At 41.9% G+C, this 23,226-nt stretch overlaps 1 protein-coding gene and 1 long non-coding RNA gene across 3 annotated transcripts in view; both read left to right on the top strand.

Moving 5' to 3' along the window:
- The window catches only part of MCCC2 (methylcrotonyl-CoA carboxylase subunit 2), a 78,070-nt gene that overhangs the window by 18,300 nt on the left and 36,544 nt on the right, over nucleotides 1–23,226 (top strand). For both annotated transcript variants that reach the window (XM_024104536.3, XM_042855906.2), the window contains exons 6-7: nucleotides 4,351–4,463; nucleotides 12,353–12,466. In XM_024104536.3, the coding sequence (XP_023960304.1) occupies nucleotides 4,351–4,463; nucleotides 12,353–12,466 (227 nt within the window). The remainder of the gene's footprint in view (nucleotides 1–4,350; nucleotides 4,464–12,352; nucleotides 12,467–23,226) is intronic.
- Nucleotides 15,491–17,492, top strand: LOC135984277 (uncharacterized). The gene is made up of 2 exons (XR_010602200.1): nucleotides 15,491–16,090; nucleotides 16,897–17,492. It is a non-coding gene; the product is annotated as an uncharacterized LOC135984277 (long non-coding RNA).

Raw genomic sequence — 23,226 nt, 5'->3', positions numbered from 1 at the left:
GCCCTATATCAGCTCTAGAAATCATACAGTATCGTGCTCTCTTATTTGTCAGTGTTTGATTTTGCAAAGGGACACATTTCTGTTTAGCCAAAGTGAGCAGAGATGCCTCGTACTTGTGTGAACAGTGCAGATAACTTCTGCTATGTTTGTGGTGAAGTGACTTTTGCATCACAAAAGCGCAGTATAACCACTATGGTTAAGAAAGCCTATCACCTTTATTTTGGCTGCAAAATTGGAGATCAGGACAAGAGGTGGGCCCCACACATATGTTGCAACTATACTGCAAATATACTGCAGGTGATGTTAGGGTTTCCATGTTCCATGACCATTAAAAGGATCTTCTTAATAGAAGGTGATCTTGTAGCCTGCAACAACATCGATGGTGTGATGGCAGCCCTCAACATCGTTCACGATCCAGATGAGTGGAGACTGTTCATTGATTCATTGAGGACGAGTCTTAAAGCTGTTTTACTGCATAATGGCAATGTTTTGCCATCAATTCCAGTTGGTCATGCAGTCCATATGAAGGAAACTTATGACAACATGAAACAACTTTTGAGGTGCATAAACTATGACCAACATCAGTGGCAGCTTTGTGGCGATTTGAAGGTTGTTGATCTCTTGCTTGGTCTGCAGACTGGATACACAAAGTACTGCTGTTTTCTCTGCGAATGGGATAGTCGTGCAAGAGATTCCCACTACATCAAGAAAGATTGGCCACTCCAATAGTCATTGGAGCCTGAGAGGAAAAGTGTTCAGCATCCACCACTTGTTGAATCAAGGAAGATTTTGTTACCACCCTTACACATCAAGCTGGGTCTGATGAAGAACTTTGTCAAGGCCATTGACAAAACACAAGCAGCTTTCTAGTACCTCCGTGGAAAATTTCCAAGGTTAAGTGAAGCTAAGATAAAGGAAGGTGTCTTTGTTGGTCCTCAGATTCGTGAACTTCTTCGAGATGATGCATTTGACCATGCACTGCATGGCAAGGAAAAGACGGCATGGAAAGCCTTCCAGTTAGTGGCAATAAATTTTCTCGGAAACAACAAGGCAGACAACTACAGGTTGTTGGTGGAAAACCTCCTCAAGGCATACAAAAGCCTTGGTTGCAACATATCACTAAAGATACATTTTTTGCACTCTCATCCAGATTTTTTTTCCACCGAACTGTGGAGCAGTGAGCGACGAGCACGGTGAGCGATTTCACCAGGACATTGCAACAATGGAGAAACGCTATCAGGGCAAATGGAGCCCATCAATGGTTGCAGACTATTGCTGGACAGTGACAAGAGATGCTCCATTTAATGAATACAAGAGACAAGCCAAGAAGCGCCAAGTAGACACTGAATAGGACTAAACTATGTACATAATAGCTTTTTGCCTTTTGTTTCATAATAAATTTTATTTATATAACCCTTTTGCTGATTTTTAAAGTGTTACATAAACAGGACAGGTGAAATATTATCATGTAAAGCAACCATAAACACATGGAAAGAAAGACCTAGGTTTACAATTTATGATTAAAACTCTACTATCTACACAATATACATAGACATAAAATGTAAAAACTTAAATATCTTAGAAACAGTATCCAATCAGTTGTTATAATTGTCATATTTGAATTCAGCACATCAAAATACATAATAAATAGCACATTTTATCTCTGAAGCAGATGACTCAAAAATTGTAGACCAGTGTTATCAATGGTTCACAATCAAGCTGAAATGGCATATTAAGTGGAGTACTGCAGGGATTTGTCCTGGGTCCGATTCTGTTCATTATCTTTATAAATTATTTGAATAATTGCAGAGAGAGTACATTTATAAATGTGGACAGTACCAGGCTGGGAGGGGTTGCAAGCCTTTTGGAGGACAGGATTAGAATTCAGATGATCTGGACAAACTGGAGAAATGGACTGTAATAAATAGGATGAAATTCAGTAAGGAGAAATGCAAAATACTACACTTGGGAAGGAACAATCGGTTGTACAAATACAAAATGGGAGTGCTGCAGAAAAGGATCTGGGGTTTATAGTGGATAATAAACTAAATATGAATCAACAATATAATACCATTGCAAAAAAAGTGAACATTATTCTGGGATGTACAGTAGAACCTCAGAGTTAGGAACACCTCGGGAATGGAGGTTGTTTGTAACTCTGAAATGTTCATAACTCTGAACAAAACTTTATGGTTGTTCTTTCAAAAGTTTACAACTGAACATTGACTTAATACAGCTTTGAAACATTACTATGCAGAAGAAATATGCTGCTTTCCCTTTATTTTTTTAGTCATTTGTTTAACACAGCACTGTACTGTATTTGCTTTTTTTTTTTTTTTTTGGTCTCTGCTGCTGCCTGATTGCGTACTTCCAGTTCCAAATGAGGTGTGTGGTTGACCGGTCAGTTTGTAACTATGGTGTTTATAATTCTGAGGTTCTACTGTATTAGCAGGAGTGTTGTAAGGAAGCCAAAAATAATTCTTCCACTCTACTCAGCACTAATAAGGCTTCAGTTGGAGTATTGTGTCTAGTTCTGGGCACCATACTTTGGGAAAGATGTGGACAAATTGGAAAAAATCCACAGAAGAGGAACAAAAATGATTTAAAGGTCTAGAAAACATGACCTGTGAGGAAATACTGAAACAAGTGGACTTGTGTAATCTTTTAGATGGGAGTATCTCAGTGTTGAAGAATTTATATGGTAGCTCACTGGCCTCACAGCAAGCACATTTAGCACACAGATGAAGAGAAGACTGAGGGGGAACATTACATGCTAAGTCTTCAAGTACATGAAAGGTTGTTATAAAGAGGAGGTTGATAAATTGTTCTCCTTAATCACTGAGGGCAGGACAAGAAGTAATGGGCTTGAATTGCTGCAAGGGAGATTTAGGTTAGACATTAGGAAGAACTTCTAACTGTAAGGAACAAATTACCTAGCAATGTTGTGGAATCTCTGTGATTGGAGGTTTTTAAGAACAGGTTAGATGAACACCTGACAGGGATGGTCTAGATAATACTTAGACCTGCCTCAGTGCAGAGGACTGGACTAGATGACCTATTGAGGTTCCTTGCAGTCCTACATTTCTAAGACTGATATACCCCCATATTTGACAAATCAAGTGTTTTGGATTTCAGACATGTTCACACATCCAGTGCTTTTTGATGATATGCTTATCTGTTCGTTCCTTTTATAAAGGTAGTAAAGTGAACTAAAGACCCAGAGGAATGGGTTCTTTCATTTTACTACCTGTATAATAGAACAAAGCAAAATAGCCCAGTGGGGAAAAGTTGTGTGTACACATCAACAGTAATTCAAGTTATATGTAGAAGACAGGAACTGAAGTCATTTTGTTGTTTTATCATTTCTGTTGAAAGGTTCTCTTAGAAAGTTACTTACATCTTTTGAAATACTCCCATCTAAAAAAGAATAAAAACACAAACTTCATCTATAGTTTCTGTTAATAGCTTTTTACCATTTGACATTTTTCTTTTAGTATTTTCCATCTCAATGTGTTTTACTCTGTGTTTGTTTGTTCAGTCAAAAAAGTCAATGGTTGAGTAAATTATTTTTTTAATTTTAGCATGCTTAGACATTATTTTATTAAATAAGCAAATGTGTGTGCTAAATGTGCTTGCTGTGGTATAGGTAGTATATTTTTAGTATAAATTCTTCAGTTTAACTTCTTAATAAACAATATTTGGCTTGTGAACTTTTATTATCAAAACGAATGGGTTGCCAGTGAACAATTCTGTGTGATCCTATTCTTTGAAATCAAAGGTATGCTCTTCAGTGATTTATCGAGTTATAAACAAAGCATCAGGCTCTTGCAACCACTCATGAAGTGAGGGGTTAAGCAGTGCCTTCTTTAGAATGTCTTTCCTTATATATTTTTTAAATTAAGTGTAGTTTTAATTTCTGCAGCTACAGTGAATGATATTAGATTGTATATATTTAGGAAGGAAATAAGTTTATCCTGGAACACAGAAAATTTAATTTTTAATTTCCAGTTTTAAGGCCTGTAAGGGAGTGTCTTTTAAAAGAAACAGGTGTTTGTCAGATGAGTTTAAAAAGTTTTGTAAAGCCAAGTGTAATTACATCTTTAAATGCAGCTACCATTAGTTTACCTAAAAATGTTTAGGATGCATAACAGCTTCTCATGTGTGGTCATCAATTTTCCTTTAGCAAGTGGAGAAGCCTGATCTGTTTTTCATGATTAGTATATTAAGTATAAATTTTTTCAGACAGGTGACATTTCAAGTAATTTTTAAATAATATGAAATAATATCTCTGTTTAAAATTGTGCAGAGATAAATTGTATGTAAATCTATTTTTCATTCCATTTGACTTAGTTGACTCCGGAGGAGCAAACTTACCCCGCCAAGCAGAAGTATTTCCGGATCGAGATCACTTTGGTCGCATTTTTTATAATCAAGCACTCATGTCCTCACAAAGAATTCCACAGGTAACTTTTTTAAAGCAAAAATTGCTAGCTACTCTGCATACCTGCTTCTTCTATCTGGGTTTAAGACTCATCGAGCACCTCAGGTTTTTGGCAGCTTAAAGTTTTGCTGACCTGATGCTCAGCGTGGGGATTTGAAGACATTGTAAACACCATGACTGTTCACAGAATGGCATTACGGTTTACAAATAGGTTGTCTTCTCAGCCTCAAGGTTAGTGATATGACTTAGCTGCTCCTGGAGTGGGAGAAAAAGAGAAATTGTCAGCCTGGGATGAAGGGGTGAAAGAGTGCTTTAGGATATTATTTGCAACATGATTATTCTGAATCATTGCTTGAGAGGTGAGGACCCCTGTGCATGATGGTGAGTAGAGAGACATATTTTGCTAAGTGGGGTAGAGGTGTGGGTGTGTGTGTGTGTACCATTTTTGTACTGCTGTTGACAGAGGTCATTTTCTAATGTATTAATGATTCATAGAATTACTGTTAGTCATGATGTCTCAATTTGAAATGTTTTGGGGGTCTTCATGTTTTAGATACTGGTATTACTGGTAACATGAGTACTTAATTCTCTGTATTCATTGCTGCATTCAATATATTGATATCTAGGAAGGAAGGAGGATTAAAAAACTTGGCAGAATAGCTCACCTAATTAGAAAAAACGTACACATGGAAATGACAACTGCAGTCTTGGGCATATTAGAGGAGTGTGGGTTTTGCTAATTTTTTGCTTTTTGTGGATATTGTTACTAGGCCTTTTTTCAGGATCCTATTTCTGGTGTATTTTTATTTTGAACCGGGTTAATTAGAATAAATTTTACAATGAAAGCACATGGGTTTTTCTCCTTCCTTTGTTTGGCTGAGGCTATGCCTTCTAATCAAGAAGGACAACTTGGTCCAGCAGAAGCCATTTTTATTGAGATTGAGAGAGAGAGAGCGAGAGAGACTGACAAGAGTACAATGTTACATTTGCTATTTTCCTTGTTTAGCAGTCTGTGTCTCTTTTTATTATGATAAAATAAAACACTTTATCCATGTTTTACAAAGGGAAATCAATTCCCTTGAGAACAGTAAGTTCTTTTCTTATTGAAGATGAGGCCTAGTCCAGCCTTCAGTTCCAGCAGACATTTGAGTGGGCACAAGCTAATGAACCTGAACCTTGGCTATGATTTACAATGAAATTAGACCATAGATAGGAAAAATTGGATTCATTTAAATTTAATTCTTGTTTTTAACTTCAGGGTCTGAGAACCTAAGTGAAACAATTCTCACATAATATTAGGGGGGGGGGGATTATGAATCACACTATTCTCTTGTGAACCTATTTCAAACTGAATTTGGAAGATCTCATTCAGCTCTACCATGACATATTGAGGAACGTCACCAACTGCTAGTATTGATATTAGTAAGTTCTGCTTTCTACTTTTTTAGTTTTATTCTTCCCCAATACTCCTACATATGATTGTTACTGAATGCCTCCTCTATGGAAAACAGGGCAGAGGCAGCCTCTGGCACCCCTTTCTGCTAGGTATAATTGGTGTCCCACCAGCTCAGTGGAATAACATGAGTCAACAGATAGTTACATTGCTATTATGCTGAATCAGTGAGTGATTTATTTGGAAGGAGTTTTAACTAACTTTATTCTCACTCATGGGTTCCTTGTAGTTCTTGAAAGAGACTAGAAGGCTTTAGGGAGCATAGAAAGAATCAGCAGCCAGGCGGGAGACTGAGAATGCTGTGGAAGTGGTTCCATCCTGTGTAGATGGAGTACTTTGTATTAAGCAGTGTGTACACTACAGGTGCTATAGTGACATAGCTATGACATCGTAGTTATGCCACAGTAACGCCATAATGTAGACACAGACTATGGCAATGGAAGGAGTTTTTCCATTGCTATAGGAACTCCACCTCCTCATGAAGCATTCGTCCATTGCCCTACTTGCTTCTACATCAGGCGTTAGGTAGGCATAGCTGCGGTGCTCAGGGGTGTGGATTTTTCACACACCTGAGTGTTATAGCTATGTTGATTTAAGTTGTAAGTGTAGACCAGACCTCAGTCAGTAGAAGCCTAGATGATTAGCACCAAAGTGACTCCAGTCATTATCCAGCAGAGGGATTGTAGTCTGAAGGTAGTGACTCAAAATGGGAAAGTTCAAAGCAAAAAAAACAGAACTGGAGAAATCTTGATTTTTTTTTTAGCAGGGTCCCTGCTTTTAAAGCATTTTTTTTAATCATGTTCAGTATTTTCCTTAATACTCTGAAGTAATCAAATGTCTAACATTTAAACACATTCAAAATATAATACATTTATAGCTATAGTTTTCATAGATTGACCATTATATGGCATCAAAATAGAGGAAACATATTGGGTTTTATATAAGCAAAACACTGACTGCAGGAAAGAAATTACTTTTGATCAGAACATATCTATCCCTCAGTTCAATATGGCAACGGTGATAGTTTTCTGAAAGCATTTACAGAGGGAAAGAAAAGTAGAAAACATTTTTACTACAGCTCTTATTATTTAAGGCTTATTTTAGATTCTCTATCAAGATCTCTTTGCTTTCCCTGAAAGTTTTTGTTTTTTATCCTTATTTCCAAGGGCAGCTATTTGTGTTTTGAAAATCTGTTAATGCGTAGCAGTGACTTAGATTATCTTCCTTGTCTGACAAGACGTTTTCTTAGACTGGTATTGAGAAAATACGGTGCTAGATTATTTTTTTTTCTATCCATGTTAATCATTTTGACACGGGAGGTCATTGTTCTTGGCTTGCTGTCCATTATTGGCAATGTCAATACTAAAAAGTTGTGTTCTGCAGAAAATCAGACTGTTGCTGCAACTGGAGTTTAATCTAATTTGGCGACACTAGAAAAGAATCTTATTCTACTTGACTATTCTTATTTCTCTTTGACTGAAATGAATCCAGAGTGGGTGCCAGCCTTGATTATACTCCGTTACTAATTAAGATAGAATGTATTTTTGAGCACTGTGAGTGCTACTTTCAGCAGCCTTGTTTTTTTTCTTTTCATTTAGACAAAAAGCATTTGTGAAATAATATACTTTAAAATTTCCTAACAAAGCACTTTGACCAACTAAACTTGTGGTTCTCTCTCAATTTACTGCGGTTAAACAGGCAAAACTGTTTCGCTTGGGCAAGAAAGAGCATCCTCAAAAATAACTTTTTAGCTCACATATTGCCTTTGCTTTTTATAACACTGGTGCTGTCCCTGACACTGGTGTCACAGTAGAACGCAAAAGCTTCTCTTTCTAGATTCATAGATTTTTAAGTATAGAAGGTTCTACTATGATCAGGGCCAGCCCTAGGCCAAATGGTATCCCAGGTGAAGAGCATGTTCAGCGCCCCATCCATTTGTTAAAATTTTGACTACCTTATTTTTTTATTGCATTTATAGCCCATTTCATGACTTTGATGCATGATTTGCATGCATGAGTTATCCCTGTCTTATAAAACGACAAATTTGCACGCTAGGATCTGTAAATCTGTATTTATTCATGCCATATATAAGCAAATAAAAAAAATTGTTTCCTCTAAGCTTATAGAAACTTGAATTTTAAGAATAACTGAAATGTACTAACATCAAGAAATCGAATTATACACCAACGTTGGGTGGACCAGTATTAAATGGTGTTACAATAGGTGACAGCCTTAGAATGTTAACCCTAGTCCTTTAGTTCAAAAGGTTGCTTTTCTCACCTTTGCCCTCACAAACTGAAGCACAGCATCGGAGAGACCCGAAGGCTGGCCAGTGGCATTTTCAGGCGATAAAATAGCAAGTGATGTCACTCGTTGGCCAGCATCGATCGAAAATATGTTTTAATGAGCTGAGCTTCAAAAACCTGCACTCACCGCTCCCAACTGTGACCAGCAGCATGAGAAGAATCCTCAAAGCTATCCAGGAAAAGTGGATTAGGAAAAGTGACCTTCAGCTCTGCATCATGAATGAATTGGAGAACTTGGAGGGGAGAGTGCTAACCATGTGGCAAAATGTGATGGATGTTGTCATAGAGGTCTTTATCAATGACATCTGAAGATTCCCCAGGTGTCAATGTCCGGTGAAGGTCTGTACAATTGTTAAAGAGTGTTTTTCTGTATACCGAAAGCTTACTAAGGTCATACAAAACCACCAGGTGTTTTTGTGGTGCTTCATTTGTCCGAAATGTTCTTCGATGAGCACTTGAGCAGTGTCAATGAGTGAGCAAAAAAAGGCTCCCTCTTGAATTTTTCTTCTTAGTTTCCCATCACCCCATCTTTGCCCTTGAACCAAACTGTCTCTTCTTCCAATGAATATGAATTTCCTTGAAGACAGGCTCAACTCCTAAGGTTTCCGCCATTTCTTTCGCAGCAGTTATGGCATCTTCAAATCTATTGTCTCTGTAGGCCACAACAAAATCAAGGCAGCTTCTCCTCATACTAGCAGTCTCAATGTCCATCGATTTAGTTTGTAATGTCTTGCTCACAATGTTTCCTGTAATAAGATTGTGCCAAATCACACTGAGACTAGAAATTTAAAGTCAGTGATCTGGTTTGCCAGGCTTTGCGCCTGGTGTCAAATTCTGGCCTGGTGATTGCGCCAGTTTCATCAGGGCGTCATAAACCTCAGTCACTTGGTAGCTCACTGGCCTTATGCTGTCAATGCAGCTTTCCCAGCGAGTATCACTTAGTGGCTTCACAGTTAGATTTGTAACATTGTCCATGAGGATCTTTCACCTGATAGTTGATGCTGAAAACAGGACATATATCCTTTGTAGTAATCTGAAGAGAGATACTCAATCTAAAGAAGATGCATCTGACACAACCAGATTGAGGGAATGGCAGCCACAATACATGAAGAAAGCTCTTGGATTCAGCACAAGGATTCTTGTCTGGATACCACTGTTTCTTCCCTTCATGTTCACACTGTTCTTGTAGCCTTGGCTGTAGCTTTTATTTTGTTTTCATTCAAAATGTTTATAAATAGTTCTATTAAGCCTTTTCCAGTAGAGTTGTCCACTGACCTTATGGCAAGGAAGGTGCTTGATAACATAAGGTCAATCAATTAGTTTTGAATTGTTTTCTTGCAGTAATGGTTCATAGCTTCTTTACGAACTACTTGACATAGGTGCTCACTCATGACATTGTATTTCCCAAGGAGCTCTACCAAACTGAGGAAATTACTGTTATGTTCAGCCTGGTCTGTGTTCTGTTTCAGATATTTTCCCATCAAATTTGCCCCTTGCTGCAAACTAGATTGCAGTTGAGCTTTTCACTTCCTATACTGAGCTCATGAAGGCATCTTTTATTTTCTGCAGGGGAAAACAGACAGTATTAGGGAGAGCAAAAGTCTATGTTCTGCAGTCTTAGAAAGCCATCAAATATTATGTGGTAAGCATGGCAAAAAAAGTAACAGTATTTCTTTTACGTTGTTGTGTAGATAGGGGTTCGATAGATATCTCTGGCATCTCATTTAAATATTTTTTTTATTAATCACTACTTACATTTTTCAAGGCTTAAAACACAAGTACACTTTCACAGTTATACAATAAAACAAGGTTTGCAATATTGCTGCTGGGCTCTCACTTCACTTCAGTTTGTTCTTATATCTCACTGACTGAGTCGCGATTCCCTCGCCCCTTATATACCTGTCAGGGCATGACTGACAACATTCTAGGAGATTTGAGGAAAATGTAGTTCTCAGTTAGTCTGGAAGGTTCCATGAGATTCTACAAAGGAATGCAGTCAGTTGACTAGCTCTGTAGTCTAGTGATTTGGAGATCTATTTTACTTTGGATCCCAGAATTTTGAAATCCCATATTTATATTGAAAAATGATTAATACAACTTGTATATCAAACACAACAACATCATAAAAAATAAAATTTGTCATTTTGCAAAAAAAAACAAAACAAAAGCCCCTGGCAGAGGGATATGGTGGGGGACGACCATTATAAGTGATACTCTTAAGGAGTCTTCCGTTAGGCTTGTGGATACCTGATGACGTCTGATAAAATGTGTAAGAGAAAGTCCCATTGATTCATCACTCTGTCCTGGGTGTAATTTGGTGTACAAGATGCCAGCTGCTAAAAAAGCTCCTTTTGACTCCATGCTAGGAGGCGTGATGGCATCATTCAGTCCTGTTTCAGGTGCAGGTGAAGCCCCCGACCATCTGTTTTTGAAGAGCGCATTTGCTTTTTAATAGCAGCCAGTGGCAGATTAGCCACTGGGCCTACAGGGCCCGTGCCGGGCGGGCAGGGTGGGGGAAGCCCTCACGCTCCCCAGCAGCACTGCTGGGCAGGGCAGCCCCCATGCCCCTAAACAGCTCTCCCTGGCAGAAGCTGGTGGGCAGCGGGGAAAGCCCCAAGCGCCCCACATCCCTAGCAGAAGCCCAGGACTGCAGGGGAAGCCCCCTCGCCCTCCGTCGCCGGCAGAAGCCAGCGGACGGCAGGGGAAGCCCCTGTATCCAACCTCGTTCTCTGGCAGAAAAATAAAAATTTATCCAGAGCCTGGTCCCTTGCAGAAGCGCGGAGGGGTGGGGGTGGGTGGCAGGGGAAGCCCCAGAACCAGGACCCCCGCTGTGGCTCGGGGACTAGAGGAGCTCTTGCTACCTGCTGCAGCCTCAGGGCTGAGGGAGCTCTCACTCCCTGCTGGGGCTGTGGCGGGGGGACAGAGCTTCTCTGGTCTTGGGGCTGCAGTAGGGGGTAGTGGGGACCAGAAAGTAGCAAACAGGTTGCAGGGCTGCAGTTGGGGGCACAGAAGGAGCGGGGGACCCTGGGTGGAACTGGGCAGAGCCCTGGGGAAGGGGAAGAAAGAGGTGGGGCTGTGGGCGGGGCTGCAAGCAGAGGGGGCAGAATGGGGGCGGGACCACAGGTGGAATGTGTTGGAAGCCCCCCCCCCCACTTGCTCTGGCCAGGGTCCCCAGGAAACCTTAATCCACCGCTGATAGCAGCCATTAAGTTATTGCCAATGTGTAACAATGGAAGATTGCATGTTTTCACTTTTTATTAATATTATTCCAATCTCTTTTTGTGGTTCAAACTGTATTTTCAGTAGGTGTGAGAGCAAATAATAATACATTAGACAATGGTATGCTTTGCACTGCCTGGTATTTCTGTGCTTGCATCAGTGTGCCTGGAAAGGATTTATTTTCTTTTTGAATCCTTCTTGAAACTGGAGCTGAGAGAAAACTTCACTCTAGTATCACAGGCTGCTACATTTTTTTTTTAAATATATACATTTGTTTTTGGATTTTTAACAATCCACCCCTCACTGTGGTATCTGGGGACAAATCAGTTCTTTTAAAAATGCCACTAAATTAACTGTGTGTGGTGTAATAACAACTAGACTTTACCTCACCATTAGAAATAAACATGACACCAATACCTTATCAGGCAAAAGCCTGAGAAAAGAGGTGTGCTTTATGTTTTGCTACTAATGTCAGCAAACGTGGGCTTTGTTGGTAGACCCTTTGGTGAAGCAAATTAATTCCCACTGAAATTGAGGCACCTCCTCGAAAATGTCCTGCCATCAGTCCTCAGACACTTAAACCTAGGGACTTTGTGCTTGTGTATATCAGCTGATCTCAGCTGTTGACTTCAGTGCAGCTATGCTGATTTTCACCAGCTGAGGATTTGGTTTAAATAATGGGGAAGCCCTCAGATGCTTGGACTATGTGGGTCATAAACATACCTACAGAGATTCCATGTAGTTTCCAAAGAAATGCTAAAAAAAAAAATGAGGAAAAGGTCCTATCTGCTCTGCATGGACGTTAATGATCCCATGTCACTTCTAGAGAGCCTTTGATAAAATTTGTACAGTAGAGATTAGTGAACAGGTGCCTTTGAATTTCAAAGAGTTTAGACTGATTTGTTAATATATATATTGCTGTTTTTCCTTCAGATAGCAGTGGTAATGGGATCCTGTACAGCAGGAGGAGCATATGTACCTGCAATGGCTGATGAAAGTATAATAGTTGGCAAGCAGGGAACAATTTTCTTGGGAGGACCTCCATTGGTAAGTAGACACATTTTTTTAGCAACATAATTTAAAACAATTTCTGCCTTTGCGTGTCTGAAAATTGTACAGCTGTACAAGTAACTCAGCCTTTCCCTATGACCTGTTTTGCTCCAAAGAAATGAGTAACTATTCATTATTGAGATTACTTTTTGACCTTTTAAAATTTTAAATCAAACCTTTGCTTTCTCATACTTGTCTGCAGTAGCAGTATAACAAGTGTATAAATGAGATCACGTTAAGCTTTTCATAAGAAAGAAGTAAACTATCCTGGCAAAAGCGCTTTTTGCCATTATAATTGTATCTACTCTAGGGCTTTTACTGGTGTAGCAATGTTGGTTAAATAAAACAAAACAAAAACAAAAAAAAAACCCTAACTGACATAGTTTTGCTAGTATAAATTTTAAGTGTAGGCTGGGCCTTGGGCAGGCAATTCTACTTTAAATTAACTACAGGATGCAATTTAGAAAAAAAGTTAAGATGTGGTATTTGCTGAATGTTAACTGTTAAAAAATCAATAGAATACAATTAATTAAATAAGGAATTAGGTAGACTCCCCACATTACAAGAAGCACTGGAAATAGATGACATGCTAAAAACAATAGATAAAATCTTGGCCCCATCGAAGTCAGTGGGACTTTTGCCATTAACTTCAAGGGGGCCAGGATTTAATGTGTAGGACCTTTTAGAACTAAGGGCTTGTCTACATGGGGAAGTTGAGCAGAATAGCTATTCTATTTGGATGCTGTATTTCAGAATAAAAGTCACTTCATTCACAAAGCAAATTAATGATTCTGGAATATATTGTTAAACACAGTGATGTGATGCAGCACTTTGCTGCGAGATGGTGGAGTGTTTTGGGAACAATCTGAGGGGCTACAGTTGCCTAAAATTAGTAGACACCAAATATCTCTCAAAAGTGCTTGCACTTGAGTATGTATAAATGGGGAAATCAGTTGTTAACTCTATTGCTGATTACATCACACTACCCAATTCCTAGGGAGACAGCGATGGAGGACTCTGGTGAGGGAGTTTGCTTGTGTCAGCCAGTTAGGTCACAGGGAACATATAGCAATATCATTTCTAAGTATAGCTAGATGGAAACAAGATTTATTTTTTTTTAATGAAAATTTTTCACGAATCATTTGTGCATGATTACATAACTTTTCTCTTCCCAGCACAAAATTACTGCTACTGGCCATTTTTTCACATTCTAAGTTTATTTGAATGGCATTGTTCTTATTCCCACTGTCCACCCTGGCATTTGAAGCCATTCCCTTCACTTTAGTTTTATTTAGTCCTATTAATCAGGTACTTCAGCATTTTGTAAATTTACTTGACTCCATGTATGGAGTAAGTTTATAACTCCTGTGGGGTTCAAAAATAAGCATATATAGTTATTAAACATATTTCTTTGTGAACTTGATAGTTGCTGAACGTTAACAATTCTTTCCAAACCTGTCAGCAGAAACATAATTAAAATGTGTGGGTGGGAGGGAAATGAAGCACAAAATCATGTTGGTGTTTAGCCTGGGAAAGTATTTTCTATGTTTTTATTTCAATGGAGATTTTCCAGTTTGAAGAAAAGAACAAAGTAATCAGCATAAACAAATGTAATAATCAATAGCAAGTCCTGAATGACGAAACTGTGCCATTTAGTGCTAATTGATTTGTTGTTCATTTCCTTTTAGAATTTCTCAGGCACTAATTATGTCATTTAAAATGCGTTAATCCAGTCTTTTTTCCTTTTTGTACCCTGTGTTAATCCTGTTCACCAGAATGGTATCTTATTGATTATATGTAAACTGAGAACTTTCCTCAATTAAGGATTTTTATGTACAGTTATTTTATCTGTCTTAATTGGAAAGATGATTGGGATTTTCTTGTGGACAATGGCATAAATGTGAACAGACATGTTACTTGAAAACAGAAATGTCAGCAAGACCTGATGACTCTTTCCAGATACTCCAGGCAGGGCTTTGGAGCTGTGCTCTGGCTCCACTCCAACTCCAGGCAAAAACGTGCAGCTCCACTGCTCCGGAGCTGCTCCGCGCTCCAGCTCTGGGCTCTGCTCCAAAGCCCTGACTCCAGGTAACCTTTTATTGAGGGAAAAAGCTTAGTAGGATTAAAAAGAATTAGATATTTATATGGCTAGAGATAACATGCATAATTATATTAGGAAGGATAAATTACTTCAGGGCATAAGCCACCACTGTTTAATGGAAGTGATCAAGAAGCTTCTCTTATTGGCAAGTAATTCCATAACTATCTACTGTGAGGTTTGTTGCATCTTCCTTTGATGCATCTGGCACTGGCCACTGTCAGAGACAACATTTTGGATTACATGGATCACTTTTTGATCTAGCATGGCAATTTCTATGTTTGTAATGATTTAACAATTACTTTATAATATATAAAATTCAGGTCCAAAATCTTTTATTTTCTTTTTTCACACTCTAGCTTTCCATAATGATCAGTATAATTATAATAAATGAACTAAACACTTCCTTAAAACATTACATTTTAGATTATTCTAAGCCCCTTCTATGTCGGATGGTCTGCACAGTGGGCTGTTCTCCGTCTCCATGGCAACTGGGGCACACCAAATCTTTGCTCTCAGCCTGGGCTTAGGACTACCCCTCAGAAAGAACTGTCCAGAATTCTCTGCCTCTAAGCAGCATACGTGGCAGACTCTAAGCCCTGGTCTACACTATGAGTTTAGGTCGAAGTTAGCAGCGTTAGATCGATTTAACCCGTCCACATGACGAAGCCATTTTTGTCGACTTAAAGGGCTCTTAAAATCGATTTCAGTACTCCTCCCCGACGAGGGGATCAGCGCTGAAATCGACCTTGCTGGGTCGAATTTGGGGTAGTGTGGACGCAATTTGACGGTATTGGCTTCCGGGAGCTATCCCAGAGTGCTCCATTGTGACCGCTCTGGACAGCACTCTCAACTCCGATGCACTGGCCAGGTTGTCAGGAAAAGCCCTGCGAACCTTTGAATTTCATTTCCTGTTTGGCCAGTGTGGCGAGGTGATCAGCACAGGTGACCAAGCAGAGCTCATCAGCACAGGTGACCATATAGTCCCAGAATCGCAAAAGAGCTCCAGCATGGACCGAACGGGAGGTACTGGATCTGATCGCTGTATGGGGAGACGAATCCGTGCTATCCGAACTCCGTTCCAAAAGACGAAACGCCGGAACATTTGAAAAAATCTCCAAGGGCATGAAGGACAGAGGTTATAACAGGGACCCGCAGCAGTGCCGCATGAAACTTAAGGAGCTCAGGCAAGCCTACCAAAGAACCAGGGAGGCAAACGGCCACTCCGGGTCAGAGCCCCAAACATGCCACTTCTATGATGAGCTGCATGCCATTCTAGGGGTGCCCCTACAGCTACCCCACCCCTGTGCTGGACTCCGTCAATGGATTCTCACGCAACAGGGATGCGGATTTTGGGGATGAGGAAGATGATGAGGAGGAGGAGGTTGAAGATAGCGCACAGCATGCAAGCGGAGAAAACGTTTTCCCCGACAGCCAGGAACTCTTTATCACCCTGGAGCCAGTACCCTCCCAACCCACCCAAGGCGGGCTTACGGACCTTGAAGGCGGAGAAGGGACCTCTGGTGAGTGTACCTTTTTGTACATGGTTTAAAAGCAAGCGTGTTTAATAATTAATTTGCCCTGAAGACTTGGGATGCATTCATGGCCAGTACAGCTACTGGAAAAGTCTGTTAACGTGTATGGGGATGGAGCGTAATTCCTCCAGGGATATCTCAATGAAGCTCTCCTGGATGTACTCCCAAAGCCTTTGCAAAAGGTTTCTGGGGAGGGCAGCCTTATTCCGTCCTCCATGGTAGGACACTTTACCACACCAGGCCAGTAGCATGTAGTCTGGAATCATTGCATAACAAAGCATGGCAGTGTATGGTCCCTGTGTTTACTGGCATTCAAGCAACATCCGTTCTTTATCTCTCTGTGTTATCCTCAGGAGAGTGATATCATTCATGGTCACCTGGTTGAAATAGAGGAATTTTATTAAGGGGACATTCAGAGGTGGCCGTTCGTGCTGGACTATTTGCCTGTGGCTGAACAGAAATCATCCCCGCTGTGCGCCACGGGGTGGGGGCAGGGGTGAAGCGAACATCCCAGAGAATAGGGTGGGGTGGGGGGATTTAGTTGGGTTTGTGCTGCACGTTAACCCGAAAACCGCAGCCCCTCCTTTTAAACAGCTAACCCATTTTAAATGGCCAACCCAACGGGTGCTTGGTATGGGACACGAGGGTGCTGCTGGTTGAAACCATTCCCACATGTTATGAAGGTTAAAGAAGCCAAAAGACTGTGGCTTACCATGTCTGCCTGAAAGAGTCTACCGATTGTTCTCTAAAATGTCTTTTAAAATATTACTCTCCCTTTTTTTCCCCTCCCGCAGCTGCAAATGTTTCAACGCTCCCCATATCATTTCCGTCCCAGAGGCTAGTGAAGATTAGAAGGCGAAAAAAATGCACTCGCGATGAAATGTTCTCTGAGCTCACTGAAAGAGCCCAGCAGAATGCGTGGAGGCAGACACTGTCAGAGTGCAGGAAATCACAAAATGAACGCGAGGACAGGTGGCATCAGCATGATGAGAGGAGGCAGGAAGCAATGCTCAGGCTACTGGAGGATCAAATTAATATTCTCCGGCGTATTGTTGAGGTGCAGGAAAGGCAGCAGGAGCACAGACCGCTGCTACAGCCCCTGTGTAACCGACCGTCCTCCTCCCCAAGTTCCATAGCCTCCTCACCCAGATGCCCAAGAACGCGGTGGGGGGGCCTCCGGGCACCCAACCACTCCACCCCAGAGGACTGCCCAAGCAACAGAAAGCTGGTATTCAATATGTTTTGAAGTGCAGTGTGGCCTTGTCCTTCCTCCTCCCCTCCTCCACCACCCCACCCGGTGCTTCCCTCCTCCTCCACCCCTCCCGGGCTACCTTGGCAGTTATCCCCCCCATTTGTGTGACGAAGTAATAAAGAATGCATGAATTTGAAACAACAATGACTTTACTGCCTCTGCAAGCGGTGATCAAGGGGGGAGGGGAGGGTGGTTGGCTTACAGGGAAGTAGAGTGAACCAAGGGGGCGGGTTTTCAGCAAGGAGAAACAAACAGAACTTTCACACAGTAGCCCCCTGGCCAGTCATGAAACTGGTTTTCAAAGTTTCTCTGATGAGCAGCATGCCCTGTTGTGCTCTTCTAACCGCCCTGGTGTCTGGCTGCATGTAATCAGCGGCCAGGCAATTTGCCTCAACCTCCCACCCCGCCATAAACTTCTCCCCCTTACTCTCACAGATATTGTGGAGCACACAGCAAGCAGTAATAGTGATGAGAATATTGGTTTAGCTGAGGTCTAACCGAGTCAGTAAACTGCGCCAACATGCTTTTAAACGTCCAAATGCACATTCTACCACCATTCTACACTTGCTCAGCCTATAGTTGAACAGCTTCTGACTACTGTCCAGGGTGCCTGTGTATGGCTTCACGAGCCATGGCATTAAGGGGTAGGCTGGGACCCCAAGGATAACTATAGGCATTTCAACATCCCCAATGGTTATTTTCTGGTCTGGAAAGTAAGTCCCTTGCTGCACACAGACCAGAGTTCCTAAAGATGTGAGCATCATGTACCTTTCCTGTCCATCCCACGTTGATGTTGGTGAAACATCCCTTGTGATCCACCAGTGCTTGCAGCACCACTGAAAAGTACCCCTTTCGGTTTATGTACTGGCTGCTTTGGTGTTCTGGTTCCAAAATAGGAATATGCATTCCATCTATCGCCTCACCATAGGTAGGGAATCCCATTGCAGCAAAGCCATCCACTATGACCTGCACATTTCCCAGAGTCACTACCCTTGATAGCAGCAGCTCAGTGATCGCGTAGGCTACTTGGATCACAGCAGCCCCCACAGTAGATTTGCCCACTCCAAATTGATTCCCGACTGACCGGTAGCTGTCTGGCATTGCAAGCTTCCAGAGGGCTATCGCCCCTCGCTTGTGAACTGTGAGGGCTGCTCTCATCTTGGTATTCTTGCGCTTCAGGGCAGGGGAAAGCAAGTCACAAAGTTCCATGAAAGTGCCCTTATGCATGTGAAAGTTTCGTAGCCACTGGGAATCATCCCAGACCTGCAACACTATGCGGTTCCACCAGTCTGTGCTTGTTTCCCGGGCCCAGAATTGGTGTTCCATGGCACGAACCTCCCCATTACCACCATGATGTCCAAATTGCCAGGGCCCATGCTTTGAGAGAATTCTGTGTCCATGTCCTCATCACTCTCGTCACCGCGCTGCCATCGCCTCCTCGCCTCCTTTTGCAGGTTCTGGTGCTGCATATACTGCAGGATAACGTGAGTGGTGTTTACAGTGCTCATAACTGCCACGGCGATCTGAATGGGCTCCATGCTTGCCGTGGTGTGGTGTCTGCGCGGAAAAAAGGCGCGAAATGATTCTCAGCCATTGCTCTCACTGAGGGAGAGGCGACTGACGACATGGCTTACAGGGTTGGCTTACAGGGAATTAAAATCAACAAAGGCAACTAATCGCAAACAGCCTAGTCAGCAAACAGCGCCAGCGAGCTTTTAAATGTCCAAAGGCACATTCTACCACCATTCTGCACTTGCTCAGCTATAGTTGAACTGCTCCTTACTACTGTCCAGGCTTCATGAGCCATGGGAGCAAGGGGTAGGCTGGGGTAGGTGCGATCGTGCGGTGCTGCCAGCTGGGAGAGCAGCCTGAGGCAAAAGTCTCCAGCTCGGATGATATTCCAGGCAGGCCTGAATCTCCATTAGGCGAAACTTAAAGAAGAGAATGACCTGGCGTCATTCCCATTTTTGTCCAGGCGCCCCCGACCAACCTCACTGAGGTCAGCCAGGAGCAACCAGGAGACAGCAGCAGATGGTACAATACGGCTGCTAACTGTCTTTGCTAATTTGCAAAGGCAAGGAGCTGCTGCTGTGTAGCAATGCAGTACCGCGTCTGTCAGCAGCACCCAGGAGACGTATGGTGACAGTGAGCTGAGTGGGCTCCATGCTTGCCGTGGTATGTTGTCTGCACGGGTAACCCAGGAAAAAAGGCAAGAAATGATTTTTTGCCGTTGCTTTCATGGAGGGAGGCCTGACGACATGTACCCAGAACCACCCGCAACAGTGTTTTTGCCCCATCAGGCATTGGGAGCTCAACCCAGAATTCCAGTGGGCGGCGGCGACTGTGGGAACTGTGGGATAGCTACCACGGTGCAATGCTCCAAAAGTTGACACTAGCCTCGGTACTGTGGACGCACTCCGCCGACTTAGTGGGGACACACACAATCGTCTGTATCAAATTGATTTCTAAAAAATCGACTTCTCTTAAATTAACCTAATTTCGTAGTTTAGACATAAGTCTCTCTTTGGAGCGGACCTTTGACAAGATTTGTAAAATACTTTTAACTAATTCTCTCTGTTTCTTCTTTGACATTGAGGTGGTTCTCCTCAAAACTGCTAAACTAAAAATGTGTATCTTTTGGCTTTCTGAGAAGGGTTTGAAGGACAGCACCTCTCCTCCCCTCCCATTCACAAAGAGTAAATGGGTTGTAGGGAAACCTGCTCCCAGCTGGCGTGTGCAAGATACATGCTGAGGTGGTCAAGCGGGCCACAGAGATACTAACCCCCAGCCAGCATGTGGGTGAGGTCAATGACAGGCTGCAGGGAGCCAGGCTCCCAGCCAGAGACTGAGCAAGGTCCATGGCAAGAGTCAAGCAGGTTACAGGGAAAGTCCTTTTACTGAGATCACGCCAGAAAGAGTGGTATAGAGGCAGGTATCTGATTTTCAGAGCCCTCCTGAATTTTGGGGAAGGCAAGGTCCTCCCAGAGCAACCGGGAGTAAAAGATTCCTGCCCCCAGCCAGCACTGGCAAGGTCTGTGATCAGATGGTTGAGAAGGTCATAAGCATCCCCCCTTCCCATAAACCATTTTACCTGCAAGGCCTCCAGTGCCGTGATGGGGCCTTTCTGATACTGATGAGTCATTTGTCACCAGTGACTCTGGCTCACCTCTCATTCTGTGTGGATGGTCCCCAGTCAGTACAGACCCAGCAGTAGGGAGCATGGGGCTGAATGATTCAGATCTACTTCCCTAGGAGATGGACCTACCTCCTTTCCCCTTCCAGACTCCAGGGGTCCTATAGAAGACCATAAAGGCTCAGGTCCTCAAAGGTATTAAGGCTCCTAACTTGTTAAAATTAATAGAGGTTAGGAGCCTAAACACCTTTGAGGATCTGGGCCAAAGTGGCTACTATTCTCTATAGGGAGACGTACAAGATATTTGTCTGTAGGCTCTCTTTTCAATCTCCCTGGTAACATGCTCTTCCCCTCACAGGGCCCCTTCCCTCAGGGTTTGGCCCAGGGACTGGTGAAGGAAATTGCCCCCAAAAGGGGCAGCGTAAAGTCTGAAAACCTCTCCTGCGAGATTCTGCCCTTTAGATCCTCTAAAGAGGAGAACTTTGTAAAGCTGGGGCTTTCGATGAGATACTTCAGACTCTCAGCTAAGCTTCCCAGAATTAAGCACAAATGGGAATCTAACTTCACAGGTGCTTATGTTTTTAGAAAATGAAATAACAGTAAAACCCTGCAAAATTGAAAAAGATCTGTGCAATTCTTCAACTGGTTTATGAGGGTGTCATTAAGGTGGAGTGGGAATTCCCTATCAAGATCTACTTGTACCTAATATTAAACCTGCTTCTGTCTCATAACAGTAAAGGGCATAGTCAGATCAGCCAAGGGAGTATTCCTGCAAAAGCAACAGAGACTAAGATCAGCAATTAGGTTAAAGCTGGATACAGGAGCCTTAGCCATGAGAGTAATGACTGCAGTCTCTATGCAGCTCTGTGCTCACCTGGAGGCCATTGTGAGCATGCACTAACATCCAATCTCCCCACTCCAAGCAAACAAACAAAAGCCCTACTCCATAAAATCTCCTTTAAACAAGATTTTCCTAGCAACTTTTTCAGGACTGTTGCTTTACCTGACTGACTTTCTGTACATTCAAAACTTCCAAAGACATGGCTTGGGAGTAACTATAGGTCCACTTGAGGGAACTGGAATTGCAGGCTACCATCCAGTATACTTCCAAATATTTTGTTGGTAAGCTCTTTGGAGAGGATAGAGATAAAAGTCACTGAGGCACCTTTAAAAGTCACTCTGGATTTTGGGTTTCCCAAATATTGGCAGATCTTGCACTCCATGAAGGGAGCTTCAGGGCACGCCTTCCTCTGTGGGTGATTGACCTCAGAAAATGAGTGCTTGAGATTGTCAGGGAAGGATATTTGATAGAACTCACTCATTCTCCCAGTGACAAGATTATCCTTTACTCAAGGTAAGTTAAAATAAACAAATACTATCAACAAGACCTTTGTAGCATCAGAAGATGAAGGGTGCAATGATCACAGTTTCTTACACTGGAAAAATACAACACGTTCTATGGAGAGACTGGTATTTTGGTAAGGGCAAAAGATTCTATGTAGTACAAAGAGAAACAATGTCATGCAGCCCATTTTAGCTCTCAGGTCCCTCAACAAGTCCATAAGACGGTCAATATTCCATGTAGAAATATTGGGTATTATCTTCCCAAAACTTCAGAACATGAAAATAAGCCTCCTGGAGAGCTACTGAAAATATGATTGGGGAGAGTCGCCCAGAAACTATTTTCAATACAGAACACTCCTTTTCTGGACTCATAAATTCTACATGGTTTATTCACAAATGTCATATGATCCCTCCCTTCAAGTGAAAGTCTAACCTTATCTGACAACCTTCTCATCACATTATGTAGAGCCCAGCAGTCATCACTTAAAAACCTTCAAAAACATGGCTTTGAATGAACAAGTGGAGGGACCAATTACAGCCTTCATAAAACTCCAGCATCTCAGTTGTTGTCCATGACCATCTTTGTTTAAGAAGAGAAAGAGAAGAAGATGGTGTCTGATTTGCCAAACATTAGCACATCTCTCTGAAGATAAAATCCATTCCTGGGATAGTTGGTCTCATGTCTCAATACCTGGCACAATTCTTGCTTTGCTTCCAGACCACAATTACAGCAAATCAGTATATAAAGATCTTGGTCCAGATCCAATACTAGAATCTCTTGGTGAAATCATTCTTAATATTTAGCATTATCTGATGTCAAATCCAAAGAAGCCTGTTCATCAGCACAGATACTAGAATCCATATAGGGGAACATATTGTGACTCCTATATGTCTTTGGGAAGGTATAATAGAAGGAGACATGGAGTATAATGTCTCATGTGATTGTTGACAATTGACTACTCTATTTCTAGTAGATGATTCTCCAGAAATGTGATGTGTATATAACTGCAAGAAGACAGAAAACATTCACAACTGCTTATAGTACTAGCCTTGTTCATGTTCTGGGCAGAAACTCTCACTCTGTCTCTTAGTAGTCTGCAAAGAAGGAAAGTCAGGCTGGCTCAGCAAGACACACACAGAACTGAGGGAATGCAATCGAGACCATCTAGCCTTTGTGCATCACAGGCCAGATTGGAAGCCTATGGACACACACAAAACACAGTGTGTAACAAAGTGTGAACGAATGCACCCTGTATTCACACCCTGAACATTATTGTAATAATCTTTGTACAAAATGTGCCTTGTGAGGTATCACTTGAAAAGTAATAACTCACTGGTTAGTAATATGGTGACATGTATGTAGCAACATTATATGTAAAGTTATGAACATAAGAT

Source organism: Chrysemys picta, chromosome 6 (genome assembly GCF_011386835.1).
Source record: "Chrysemys picta bellii isolate R12L10 chromosome 6, ASM1138683v2, whole genome shotgun sequence".
Taxonomy (NCBI): domain Eukaryota; kingdom Metazoa; phylum Chordata; order Testudines; family Emydidae; genus Chrysemys; species Chrysemys picta.
The sequence above is the reverse complement of the archived record's forward strand: the minus strand, read 5'-3'. Positions and strand labels throughout refer to the sequence as shown.